The 14,568-nt window shown below is 40.8% G+C and overlaps 1 protein-coding gene across 2 annotated transcripts in view; it reads right to left on the bottom strand.

Annotated features, from left to right (window-relative positions):
• Positions 1-5,638: 5,638 nt before the first annotated feature.
• The window catches only part of AMIGO2 (adhesion molecule with Ig like domain 2), a 30,741-nt gene continuing 21,811 nt past the window's right edge, over positions 5,639-14,568 (bottom strand). For both annotated transcript variants that reach the window (XM_042470254.1, XM_042470252.1), the window contains one exon: positions 5,639-10,449. In XM_042470254.1, the coding sequence (XP_042326188.1) occupies positions 8,823-10,379 (1,557 nt within the window). In that variant the 5' untranslated portion in view covers positions 10,380-10,449 and the 3' untranslated portion in view covers positions 5,639-8,822. The remainder of the gene's footprint in view (positions 10,450-14,568) is intronic.

Genomic DNA, 14,568 nt, shown 5'->3' with positions numbered 1-14,568 from the left:
TCCTTGCCAAACTGGGACATTTGGGAAGCATGCATTTTAAATGTTCATCTGTTGTATGTCTGCAATGATATTGTGTTTCTTTTAATTCCTAATCCACCTTGAGTTCTGGTTTTGGGGAATTTAACTAAAGTATATAATAATAACATTTAGAGGGACAAAAAAGTTTCTACATCAGAATAGGTAGGGAGAGTGGGATTCTGAAATCCTAGCTGCCAGCCAACTGGCATTTGAGTACAGCTGGTTTCTACAACAAAATGACAGAGCTCAGTCTCTTTAGACTCAATCCTGGGGAGGGAAAGGTATATTTGAAAGGGACATGTGAGTGTTTTGAGAACTGTTTCAACAAAGCTCCTGCATTCAAATAATGTATGTCTACAGATTCAATCCACCAAACCTCTAATTGTCCCTGCCAAACTGATGATGGGCAGAGAACAATCTGTTTGACAATAATGAAAGTTATCTTATTCAGCCACACAGCTTAACCATGTGATCTAAAGTCCTACAGAATGAATATGCTCAGTTTAATGTATTTATTCCTGATGAGGAATCTGTACTCAGGACAAGAGGCTACTGTTGGAACAGAACACGGAGAAACAGAATGGTTCCCAATTGGCAAACCGGTAAGACATGGCTGTATCCTTTCACTCTATCTGTTCAACTTGATGGAGAACTTATTCCAAGAAAAGCAGGCTTGGACACAGAAGGAGGAGGAGTGAAAATAGGAAGATGGAATATCAACAATATAAGATTAGCAAATTACACCATAGTACTAGCAGAAAATTTCACAGACTTGGAACACCTACTAAGGAAGATCAAAGAAGAAAGTGGAAAGGCAGGCTTAATGTTGAACATAAAGAAAACAAAAATAATGACTACCGAGGACCTTAACAAGTTCAAACCTAGTCAGTGAAGAAATAGAAATAGTAAAGGAATTCCCATAACTGGGATTAAACATTGTTAGAAATGGGGGACATTAGGAAATCAGAAGATTAAGAATGGGGAGGGTGGCTATGAAAGAACAAGAAAATATTCTAAAATGCAAAGATATACAACTGAGCACAAAAGTTAGAATCATACAAGCTATCATATTCCCTATTACCATGTATGGATGTGAAAGCTGGACAGTCAAGAAAAATGGTAAGAAGAAAATTAATTCATTTGAGATGTGGTGCTAGAGAAGACTATTGAGGATCCTATGGACAACCTAAAGGACAAACAAATGGGTCCTAGAGCAGATCAACCTGGAAACCTCCCTGGAAGCCAAGATGACCAAACTGAGGCTGTCATACACATCATGGGAAGAGAAGACTAATTGGAGAAGACAATAATGCTGGGAAAGGTGGAGGGAAGTAGGAAGAGAAGAAGGCCACATGCTAGATGGATGGACTCTGTTAAGGAGGTCACAGGTTTTATGGGGTTGAAGGAGTTAAGCAGAGCAGTGGAGGACAGGGGGTCTTGGAGATGTCTCATCCATAGGGTCGCTATGGGTTGAGATCGACTCAAGGGCAGTTAACAACAACAACAAATGTATTTATTACAAGGCACTGCTTTTAAGATTACTTTCTAGTTTTATAAAGCGAATTATAGGAAGAACTATGTAGTTGTGCTTGCCCATGAGTTGGATTTTCTTATTAATACTTTTTTTAAAAAAACATGAAAATTTCTACATCTATGCCATTCATTTGGTGTTGGTTCTTCTTCTTTTTTTAAAGTATATTTCCCCCAAGCAAGAGCAATGCCTTGTCAGGCATAAGCCACATGACTAGAAATGGGGTTTCTAAAGGGGCTTGCTGGGTACACAGTGTCCAAAGTCTTATAAAGTGTTGGTGGCTGTTCTCTCTAAAAGAATCTCAGCTTGTTAGGCAGAGAGGCCAAATGTTTTGGACTCAAACATTGCTATTGCCACCAGTTGTCCATGCTTTATCACAAGATGTTCCTTCTTTACAGTAACTCATTTCCTCCTTGTACAGTCCAATTTGTCCATGCACAGATGGCACCCAGCAGTAAATCCTGTATCTTTCTTATCCTTCCTCTTTATTTAAAAGACAAAAAAACAAAGCCAGAACTCTACAAGCAACAATTTCTTTTCTTAATGCTCCCCTAAAGGTCAGTAACAACTTCTTCATTAAATAGCAAACAATTTCCTTGCTTTTCTGTCAAAATAATATGTTCTCTAAAAAAAAGAAAAAAAAAGCTTGGAATTTATTTAAGATATTTGTTTGTCATCCTTCAGCAGCTTGAGATAGTTCACACAATTATAATGTCAAAACAAGTTAAGGATTAAAAAAAAAACAAAGAGAAACATACAGGATGAAACAGAACAAGCAGAAAGATTTTAATATTTAATCACTACTCACTGGTGGTGAAATCTTTTTCCTTGATAAATTGTCATTGGTTGCTGGTGAAACATTAGGAAGAAACCTGTTTGGAACATGGCCACATAGCCCGAAAAACCCACAAAAAACATTTCTATACTGTTAATCAGTGCACTTAAACACTCTCTAAGCAGTTTACAGTGTGTAAGCTAATGGCCCCCAACAAGCTGGGTACTCATTTTAGTGACCTATGGAAGGATGCAAGGCTGAGTGGACCCTGGAGCCCTGGCTGGGATCAAACTCACAACCTTGTGGCTGTGAATGGCTGCAGTACTGGCATTTAACCACCATACCACCAAGTCTCTTGTATAAAGTGTTGGTCATTACTTTTAAAGCTCTGCATGATTTTGGTCCAAGTTACCTATAGGATTGCCTTTTCCCATACAATCTGCCCTGTATGTTTAGGTCCTCTAAGAAATGTTTGCTGCAACCACCCAGGACTAGACTGGAAACAGTTTCCCAGAGGACTTTTTCATCTGCTGCCCTGAGACTTTGGAATAACCTGCTGGAGGATATAAGACAGCTGAAAATGCTGAATGTATTTTAAAAAGTATTAAATACATCGTTCTTCTGGCAGGCATATTCAGCCAATTTTAAATCATGACTTTTTAATCTGTATATGAACATGTATATTTTAATGATTTTATAGTATTATATTTAACTATGTGTTTATGTATTTTCAATTATATTTTGTATTCTATGCTGTGCCACACCTCAAAGTCTTCTTGTTCTTCTTCCTCTTCCTCTTCTGCTGCAATGTATTTTTTTCTTCTCTGTTATTTAAGGATATAATTCCTGTTGTATAATCTGTTTCAATAATTTATTTTAAAAAACTAAAATGGTATTTTAAACTACAGTGGTACCCCGGGTTACGAATTTAATTCGTTCTGCGGCGCCGTTCGTAACCCGAAAGATTTCGCAACCCGAAAAAGCCATAGCGCTAGCGCTGGAAAGCCGCGATTTCGTGCGAAAAGCGCCGAAAAGCACCAAAAAATTTTTCGTAAGCCGAAAAAAAAAAACTGTAACCCGGAACCGTTTTTTCCTATCTAATTTTTTCGTATCCGGAAATTTTGTAACGCGGTCATTTCGTATCCCGGGGTACCACTGTACTTTGAATCCATTTGCTTTAATTTTTTTTAACTTTTGTGAAATAAGATTTTAGCTAATCTTTTATGTTAAATTACCATAAGCAATTTGGGTTTCATGCCTGGAAAAAAGCAGGGTATTAACTGGCTGAGGGCCGAAACAGACAGCCCTAAACGGGCAGCATCATGATGCCCCTTTGAATGCCAGATTGGGGCCACAGCAACTGCACGCTATGCTGCTCTTTTTTGGGGTGGAAAAAAGGGTAACCTTGCTGCCGCCACCTGACTGGCACTTTGTTGAGATTTCTCTGGTTTCAGTATCTGTATGTGCTCCTGTCTGCCACCTTAGCATATTGCTTAGGGGTGTGTAAGGGTGTGTGTGTATTTGTAATGCATTTTCTTTTCTACCTAAAGAAAACAAACAAAATATATGTTTAAAAAAGCATCCAGAAGTCTGGAGGAATAAAAACGTGGGGTGTGAGTGGGAGAATTTGCCTGGCACTTAACAGATATTAAAATTTTGTTGAAGGAGTTCCACAGAACAGGTAGTATGGCCCAAAAGGCCTTCTCTCAGGGGTCATCACTTCACCATTAACAAGGAAGGAAGATGTCTCCAGATAATCTAAAATTGTGGACAGGGTGATAATCTGAATATGTGAAAAGGGTATATTAATTTTTTGGCGGTTTTGGAGAGAGGTAATCAGTATTACCCTCGTGCAGTGACCATAGTCATTAAGGGATAGTGGGGGGGGGGGCAGGTGAAAATTATTCAGCTATGTTTTGACAGCCATTCCAATGCAACCAACTTTGGGGTCTCCCAGTTGTCCACTTGAGGTCTTGAAAGATGGCATTTGCACTGAGGGTCCAGATTTCAGAACACCACCTGATGATGTCTGGCTGCTCTCTTCTCTCACCCAGGCACTACCTGACTGTGTAACGAGAAAGGCCTTCAGGAAAAATGTGAGTCTGGGAAATGGGAGAAGGGAAGTATGGTAGAGTTCTACTTTATGCTGTTTTTTCAGTGCAAAATCTCAGCCTTTACTTCATCTCTCATTGTGGGAACATGCAAGTTGGGCCACTTAACAATTACATTATGGTTTGTATATTATACAGTATATGTATAAAACAGTTATCTAATTGAACATTTAATATTTATTTATTTTAAAAGACCTTTTGTATTTTTATTACTGTATCAGAGACACATTTTCATGCCAGCCTTCTCTCCCATGTTTTATATACCAGGTATCCATAGTGATGAAGAAGAATGTTAATCAACAGAATCAGTCTGTATAGGTAAAGATTCTACATTACTTTGATGTTATATCTAAAACTTCCCTTCTCTTTTCTTCCACTTTGCAAATGGTCCAGCATTATCTCTCATAGTAAGTGGGAGAATGGAATGAATAGATGCTCACACACTATTGTTCAGAGTTGCAGTCATAATCAAATTGTTCATATTTCGACCCACCTGGCTGTGTGTACAATTACATGTCAGGGCTCATCTCCTTTTGGAAGGATTGTTTAGCATAAACAGGGATATAAATTTACATGTGGAAACTCTTTCTCTCTTGCTGAATATTTGTGCATGAACTCTTTTAAAAAGTAGGGGAACTGACTTAGATACCACCTTCTCCCATGCAAACCAGTTACCTACAGAGACTCATCTACAGTGCACACCTCACCAAAATCTGAGTTGTATTTTGCTGGGACACAGGAGAGTCTATGGCCACACCTAGACTTTGCCAAAAATAAAATCCACTTTGCCCACTCGCCGAGGGTGACTTTCTAATACTATACAGAGAACTTGCATTTTTAACAGGCATTTGGCTTTTGTTGTTGTTGCTGGAATTGTTCCCAGGCATGTTAATAGTTACATTTTGCACATGGAAATGCAGTCTCTTTCTCTTTTATTATGAATGATTTCATTTTATTTATAACTGGTATGATAAAATGTGACATGTAACATTGAACTTGACCATTTTAACTTGAATCAAAATGAGATCCAGCTTCTGTAACAATCTATGAATTCTGTGTAGAAATCCATGGTCAAGACAAGTAGTGTGTTTGATGTAAAACACAGTCAATATGGGAATCCAGAATTGCTGAAAATCTGTTTCTTTCAGCCTTCATTTAATCCACTGATAATTCACCAAATCAGACACTGCAGCACAACAAAAGGTTATTTCAAGATACTTTATTAATCAAGAATTATATGAAGATCACATGGAATCTCAAGGAACAGAGATGGTAGAACTGCAAGCTGCCCTATTGTATGAATACCTCTTAATCTTAGCCACTAGCATAAGACCTCCATGAGAGAAACAATTTTATTTGCAACAGATGGACAACTGGAACTAAAAATGTGAGTCAGGTCTGAATTGACTACAGGGAGTTCCATTTTAATTATAGTAAGCCTGTAGTGTTTATGGATAGGATAGCCTTGATCTTAATGACTACTATATTAGTGTCAAGGACTTGAATGAAATCAAAATTGCGGACATCAGCAGAACATGGGTGTTGAAAGGGAACTGATCCAGGATGCCAACATTATGGAACAGCCACAAGATAATGAAACTATGCCAGTGAAAGGATTTATTGTCAGAAGTAGTCTGGGGTACTTATCAAATGTTTCCATGGCTCGAGGTGGACAAATGTGGTAGAACAGGGACCAAATCATTCAAACATTATTCCTTGAAGGATTTTAGGCACCATACAGAACTCCATGGGGGATATCCCCCGGGATACAAAAATTTGCAGATGCTCAAGTCCCATTGACCCCAATGACGGTGTGGCCACACAGCCATGCCACCATTGGGGACAAAGACCTCCCTCCCTCCTTCCCCTTCTCTCTCTCTCTCTCCTTCCTTCCCCTCCCTCCCCCACTGAAGCTTCAGGTCCAGGCTAGGCTTCAGGGGTGGTTTGGGGCTGGAGGCTGGAGCCCTATTGGCTGGAGGGAGCTGGGCCCAGGGCTTTAATCTTGGAGCCTAGAGATTCCATTCCAGTAGTTGGACCTGGTTTCCGAGCCCCAAGCCCTGGCCCCAGCTCCTTCCAGCTGACAGGACTCCAGCCTCTGCCTCCAAACTGCCCCGAAATCCAAGCCCAGGACAGAAGCCTCAGAGGGGAGGGAGGGGGAATGAAGGAAGGACAAACTCCACTCCCAGTGTCCCCAATGACTGTGCGGCTACGTGCACATGCGCGGGACAGCGCGGGCTTGCCATGATGAAATCCATGGATGGCAAGTCTGCAGATACTGAGGTCCCACTGTAGACATCAGGGCTGGGGAAGGTGTGGCCTTCTAGATTATTTTTAGACGGTCATAACTTCACACCATTGGTTATATTGTTTAGGACTGATGGGTTTTGTAGGCCAAAAATATCTGGAGGTACATATACAGTGGATTTTATCATATGTGGGGGAAATCGGGGGTTTAATCAGCGAATAACCAGCAATAAATCATTCATGGGGAAATCCCGTGAATAATTTGTTGCTGGTTATTCTGTGGTTATTCCCAAGATAAATTATCTTTAAGCATGATAGTGTGTGAAAATCTTTACCACAATCACATGACTATTGCTGGATAATGTGTGTTTAAACCCCCGATTTTCCCAGTGTGATTAAGTTCGCTTTAGGATTATTATTTAGCATAGTTCTCTCTGTAGGACAACTGTAACTGACAAACAACACAGCAAGGAAAACACTCCTTATCTCCAAGTGCAAGATACTTCTGAAGCCATGGCAACATACCATTCTGTGTGCCACAGCAGCATCATATACCTATTTGATGCTAAGCACATTGAGAGCTTTGTTTTCAGGAACAAAAAAAACACAAGATCTCTTGTTCGGTAGTTCATTTTGTAATACGAAGTATGCTAAAACATATGCCTGAAAATGCAATTCATCATGAAGGCCTAATCCTACAAAGTTTTAGTCTTCTTACAGGAAAGGAACATTCTCAGAACTGATCATTTCAGAGATAAGTAGTTCAATTATGCTTCCTATATTAAACCACAAAGCATACTTTTCATGAAATCATTGCTATTTTTCTGCTTCTGATACTATGAAAAATGACCTGAATTATTTCAAATCCACCAAATAAGGCTGCAGTTTAGCAAAATGCATGCAACCAGGTCCGGCTATCAGACAGGGAAGGGAAAGTCCAGGCATGCAAGCCATTTCCCCTCCAATAATAAAAAGACCTGGCTGCATCAGTAGTAGTTAATTTGGGCTTGACGGTTTCTATTATGGCTCTTATTAGAACAACAATATTATTCAAAGTGCAGTAGTTCTCATGAAAAACATCTAATTGTACAAATTTCTGACTGCTTTGCTTACAAAACTAATTCTATTTTCTTATTTTAAGGTATTTTCTGCTCAAGCCACAATTCACGTATATATAGACACACACATTTCAGTACAAATAAGTAGTCTAGGCCACATTCCAGAGCAGCATGGCTGCTATCCCTTTAAGAATGGTGAAGAAAGACAGAGATCTCAAAGGTGTAGCACCCCCCTTCCCTACGCTGGTGGGTAAACTATACCTGTTAAATATCACTCTGCTTCAGATTTCTTAATAGGGTGAAAATGTGCTCTCTTTTTTGGAATATAAGCCTTTGAGGCTTAAATTGTTTACAGATTAAAGCCTTGAACAGAATGTTATCTGGCAAGGTTAATAATTAGTAAAAGCTTTCTCATACCAAGTAATCATACATTGTTTCTGGCTATTAAGATTCCAGGATACAAAATTTGGAGGGGGGGATATAACCAAACTAATTTCAAAAGTTATATAAAACTCATTTAGGAATATTCTGGCTTGTATATAACTTCATCTTATTTCTATATGTGCTCAGTGCTTCCAGGCAAAATCCAGAAGCTGAATAATGGCTATTTTTCTCTCCCTTCTAAGTTATAGGAGGCAGACTGATTGTATTTCCAATCCCTGATATTATTATGGTTCCAGTTCTAGCCAATGGTTCCATTAGTTCTAGCTAATTTAATGGAAAGTTCTCCTACACTGTCATGAATGAGAACAGTACACAAATGTGACCCATTGAAGTAATCCCCCTACCATTCTTTAAGCAGAAAGGCTGAAATTAAAGCAGCATATACCATAATGCAACTGCTTAACAGTAGAGAACTACAATGGTCATGTAGCAAAGGGCTCCTTCTCACCTTTACTGTCACACTTACAAATCAGTGTTTACGTACTTGCTCATCTCTCAGAGGAAAAAACAAACACCTGAACATCATTACAGTCACTTTTCATTTCACACCTTGATTATTTAAAGATCCCCCTTCTTTTGAATAGTGGCTAAAGGTAGAGAAGCCACTGAGTTCATCATGCGATATGAATGCAAGCAAAAAACTAGGAGGATGACATGAAAGGTGTGTCTGAGAACACTGAATTCATGGAATCAGAGTCAGATTTGGTACGAGGATTTTTAAGGATACTTTCCGCAATGAGATTCTCATTGGGAAACATCCTTACTTTCCCATTCTGTCCTGGTTTTGGCTCTTTCACAGGTTCAAGAAACACAACCCTTTTGCCACTGCTCACTTTCTTTTCATCAGCTGAAAGTTCAAGGGGTGAGCTGGTGGTCAATATGGAGGCATGAGGCATGCTACTTTGGTTCAGCTGCCTTTTTCTCCCCTTTGATTTACACCGGCATGGGCAGGGTGTCAGGTAGAGGTAAAGAAGTACCAGAATAATACTGGCTACACAAGCTGCGAGGGTAGTGAAAGCAGTGTTGAATGTCTCATGTGAGTGAGATCTGTCCACTGTGAAATTGCTTACATTAATCCTCACCTCAATTGTTTCATTCAATAGTCTTTTTTTGTTTATTGCAATGCAGGAATAAAGTCCGGCATCCTCATACTGCGCTTCATCTATCTCCAGACTCCCATTTTGAAACACTCTGAAGTGTTCGGTGGGCTTGTCAGGCTCCAGAGATTGATTGTCTGGACTGATCCAGATGAAGTTGGTGCCTGCATCGCTAATTTTTGTGTCACAGGGCACAATCAGCTTCTCACCAACTTGGGCTTCGTGAATAAACCCAAATGCATAGAAAGAGCCATTAATGGTGCTTTCTGAGCAATTCAAATAGTTGTCATACAATAAAGGCAGTTTGTTGGCTGGTTTGGTGTCTGACCGCAAAGTACACGTGTACTCAGTCTTGAAATCTACCACAGAGCTAAAATGTCGAAGATACCAGAAGCTTAGCATGGAGTAAAGTGTACAGTCACAATAAAATGGATTCCCATGAAGATAAATTCCACTCAGATGTCTGGCTGGCACTAAGCTCATGTAGTTAATGGGTATTGAGTGGATTCGATTGTAAGAAATGTCTAAGAGCACAAGTTCGGAGAGTTTAAATTTCCCAATGTACAAATCTATTGGGAATTGCGTGAGAGCATTGTAACTCAAATACAGCTTCTGCAGTTTGTGGATCCCTCCAAAAGCAGCTGAATCAACCTGTGCAATATGATTGTTATAAAGCAGCAGAACCTCTAGCACTCTAAGTTCCTGAAAGACAGGACTACCCAGTGACCTCAGGTTGTTGGAAGATAAATCTAGATACTTAACATTTGGCATCATAGAAAAGCTTCCTGCAGAAATCAGGGAGATACTGTTATGACTGACAATGAGGGTGGTCAGCTTCTCAAGCAGGACGGGCATCCAGTCATGATCCAAAATTCCAATATGATTGTAGCTGAGATCCAGTCTTTTTATGTGCTTGAAGAGTGTTGATGGCACCCTTGACAGGTTCTTGCTGGTGCAGCTTACAATGTCACTAGCACAAATACAAGCTGGAGGACACATCCCAGGGGCACTGAGACATATATTTATAGTGAAGACCAAGAGGCATACCAGTTGCTTGTAGTTCACATTAGGAGATGAAATGGTATGCCAAACTGGAGACATGACTGTGTTTTAGCCGTCTTCCAGTGCTCTTTGCCACACTTTATTCATGTAGTTAGGTTTATGCCAGTCACTGTTGAAAAAGAAAGATAAAAATATTAATATATAAGAACTACCCACCATTCTAGCATGGATGGCTTTCACTTCTGAATTATCTGGGAAATTTGAATTTTCTCATATGGATTGCATGTCCCACAGCCTTCCTGTAGCATATGATGCCAGTTTCTTATAAACCAAATACAGTACATTTTTTGAAGTCGAGATTTACCAATTTATATTATAGTCAGCCCTCTGTACCATTTATGGATTGAAAATATTTTTTAAAATCTCAAAAGTAAACGTTGATTTTGTGATTTTATATAAGGGACACCACTTTACTTTGTTGTTGTGTGCCTTCAACCCATTTCCTGACTTATGGTGACCCTAAGGCAAACCTATTATGGGGTATTCTTGGCAAGATCTGTTCAGAGGTTTGCCTTTGGTTTCCCCTGCGGCTGAGAGCATGTCACTTGCCCAAGCTCACTCAGTGGGTTTCATGGCCAAAACAGGGAATAGAACCCTAGTCTCCAGAGTCATAATCCAACACTCCAACCACTATGCCACACTGGCTCTCTGCCATTTCACTACCCCATTTTACTACTCCATGGTATATAATGGGACTTGAGCATCCATAGATTTTGGTATCCATGAGGGCTTCTAGAACCAAACCCCAGCAGATACCCTGGACCTACTGTAAATTGATTTTCTATCTGAAACCTATAATGTTATATAGATTTGTCCTTTCATATATCGCTTCAAACCATATGGTTCTTAATTATGGGTCTGAGTGTCTCCTAACTAGAAATCTGATGCCAAACATCTGGCTTGGTTTTCTGTGAGGTTTTTGGGCTAGGAGCCCTGGTGGCGCAGTGGTTAAATGCCTGTACTGCAGCCATTCACTCAAACCCACAAGGTTGCGAGTTCAAGACCAGCAAAAGGGCCCAAGCTTGACTCAGGCTTGCATCCTTCCGAGGTCGCTAAAATGAGTACCCAGGCTGTTGGGGGCAAATTAGCTTACATGCTAATTAGCTTACTTGCTAACATAACACATTCTTAATTATTATTATTTGGCTGTGTTCTGGAAGAGTTCCTGATGTTTCACTAGCATCTGTGGCTGGCATCTTCAGAGAACTCCCCACAAAGAAGTATGGATTCCAGCCTCCGACTTCACATCTGACTTAGTATTCAATAGAGGCTGTCATTATTCCATCTATTAATATATGGAATAGATCAAAAATACATCTCATAACAATAACTGCAACAACAATCATGGTTCCAGTAATGACAGACACTGGGAGCAATTCCAAATGGACCAACAAAACATCTGAATGAAGTCACCATAGACAGCATGACAATCACAAAAAATAATACCTGGTGGACTGTGAAACCGAGCACCAGCCATTGTCACTAAATATTTAAACAGCAACAGATGTACATAGAATCATAGAGTTGGAAGAGACCACAAGGGCCATCCAGTCCAACCCCCTGCCATGCAGGAAATCCAAATCAAAACATCCCCAACAGATGGCCATCTAGCCTCTGCTTAAAGACCTCCAAGGAAGGAGACTCCACCACACTCCGGGGGAGTTTGTTCCACTGTCGAACAGCCCCTACTGTCAGGAAGTTCCTCCCAATGCTGAGGTGGAACCTCTTTTCCTGTAGCCTGCATCCATTGTTCCGGGTCCTGTTCTCTGGAGCAGCAGAAAACAAGCTTGCTCCCTCCTCATTATGACATCCCTTCAAATATTTAAACAGGGCTATCATATCACCTCTTAACCTTCTCTTCTCCAGGCTAAACATCCCCAGCTCCCTGAGTCGTTCCTCATAGGGCAAGGCATCCAGACCTTTCACCATTCTAGTCACCCTCCTCTGGACACGCCCCAGTTTCTCAATGTCCTTTTTGAATTGTGGTGCCCAGAACTGGACACAATACTCCAGGTGGGGCCTGACCAGAGCAGAATACAGTGGCACTATTACTTCTCTTGATCTAGACACTATACTTTTATTGATGCAGCCTAGAATTGCATACCAGTCTTCTCCAACCTAGTGCCCTCCAGAAGTTTTAGATTGCAAATCCCATCACACCTGACTGTTAGCTGGGGTAAATGAGAATCATAGTACAAAAAACAGGAGATCTTGTCAGCAAAGGTGGGTACATACTGCCAGAATATTTTACAAAGGACATTTCTCATATATAACTCATCTATAAAAATTATTTTCATTGGATACTAGACTCTTTTGTCTGATATTTTATATCAAAATATCTGTATTGGGAGAAGGCTCACAGTGGTGCATTCTATTGCACAGAAATCATTAAGATGCCAAAGGTGTTGAGGCCCAATTTATGTGGCCCTGCAAGAAACATAGCTGTATGGGAAGGTGTTTAAGGCGCGTTACAGACACACCGAACGTACATGCCAAGCACATACTATGGTTAGGAAAGGGCGTCCTTTCCGGACACCCTAACCCTAGTACGTGCTGAGCACGTACAAAATGGCAGTGCCCTATACACATGGGCACCGCCATTGGTACGTCACGACCGCCCCGCCTCCAAACGGAGCGGCACGGAAGTGACGACTGGCGCCGTGTGAGGGCGCCTGGGACGCCCTTTCCGCGGTGCCAGAAGGAGCTCTGTTTTGGAGCTCCTTCCAGCTTTGCGTCACTGGGTGCAGCCTTTAGATAGCTGCACCAGCGACGCAAAGCAGAAGGGGGCCGAGCGGCACCTTTCTGTTTGTCCCTGCCACTGTCAGGTGTCCTTGGGGCATGAAGCCCCAAGGACACCCCTTTCCAGGCCGCAGGGAAGCGGTCTTTTGCCACTTCCCCGCGGCCTGGAAAGCGGTGGGTCGGGGCCTCAGAGGCTGCCGTTGTGGCAGCTGAGGCCTCGATCTGGCGGGGAAAGGGCCAGATACAGGCCGCCCCAAAAGGGCGGTCTGTAACGTGCCTAAGTTGGTTTTCCACATAGGTCAGCTGAATCAGATGTTGGTATCTGTGCTGGCAATGCTTGTTCTCAAGGAGATGTAGTGCTGGATTCTTGCAGATGCCCTCTTCATATAAGCCACAAAGATGGTAAATTCAAGTCATCCTGAAGTTGTTTGGAAGCTGGTTTTGGTAGTAACCATGCTGGTGTGGGGAAATATGAACTGGTCCCCTCTATGGGACCCTCTCCTAAATTTTTATAGTACCCGTGCTTCTCATGTACTAAATCATTACTTCTGCTGCCACTTTAAAAGACTCTGTAATTATCACATATGGAAAATGTGACATTGCAAGATGTCTGACCGTGTAAATGTTCTGTGTATGTGTGTGGGAGGCAGAAGAATTTTAAAATTACCTAGACAAGCTATTTTTTTTTTTTACCAAGGTAAGACTGTTTCCCATCTATTGAGAATGAATGATATAAGAAAATGATGACATTCCAGAATAAGAAGCAGAATGTGCAGTTTATTTTTTAAAAAAGTCTTTAGGTATGCTCTTTATTAAATCTTCTTTTGAAGTTAAGTGCTACTTTATATCTCTCTGTGTAACATATATTCAGAGTGAATTTTCTGAAGTTTACAAATACTCTGCATGAAAACAAAGAAACATTTGTGACAGGGCTATGAAACCTGAACCCCACACTCTAATAAGGATCCAGTTTGAGAAAAGATCACTTATGAAATTCAGGCACCATCTGCACTGTAGAAATAATGCAGTTTGATACTACTTTAACTCATTGTTATGTAATTCTGGGATTTGTAGTTTTGTAATATATTTAGCCTTTTCTGTCCAAGAACTTTGGCGTCACAACGAATTACAAATCCCAGACATTTATAACTTTAAGCCATGTTAGTGAAAGTGGTGTCGAACTGCAGTGCGTATACAGCTTCAGTGGCTCCCCCACCTCCTTAGCTGAGCTGACAGTTTCTAGAACATATAAGTGAATTAATGTTAACAAGAAAGGGATACATGTCAGAACATGCACTAAGTGTCTTTTCACCATTTCTGCAGAATTAATACAAACGGGATGAGGAAAGGCTTACCCCCATGCTTTTGTGCCTCCCTGATACTCCCCCAAATCTCCTCTCATTTAAATTCCCACTGGCCACTTCTGAGGTGACTTCTCATCTGAAAATGGCTTCCAGTCAATGATAACTGCTTAAGTGTTGCAGTGTTT

The sequence above is a fragment of the Sceloporus undulatus genome, chromosome 5 (genome assembly GCF_019175285.1).
Source record: "Sceloporus undulatus isolate JIND9_A2432 ecotype Alabama chromosome 5, SceUnd_v1.1, whole genome shotgun sequence".
NCBI classification, from domain to species: domain Eukaryota; kingdom Metazoa; phylum Chordata; class Lepidosauria; order Squamata; family Phrynosomatidae; genus Sceloporus; species Sceloporus undulatus.
Note: the sequence above shows the minus strand (reverse complement) of the source record. Positions and strands in the feature narration are given on the sequence as shown.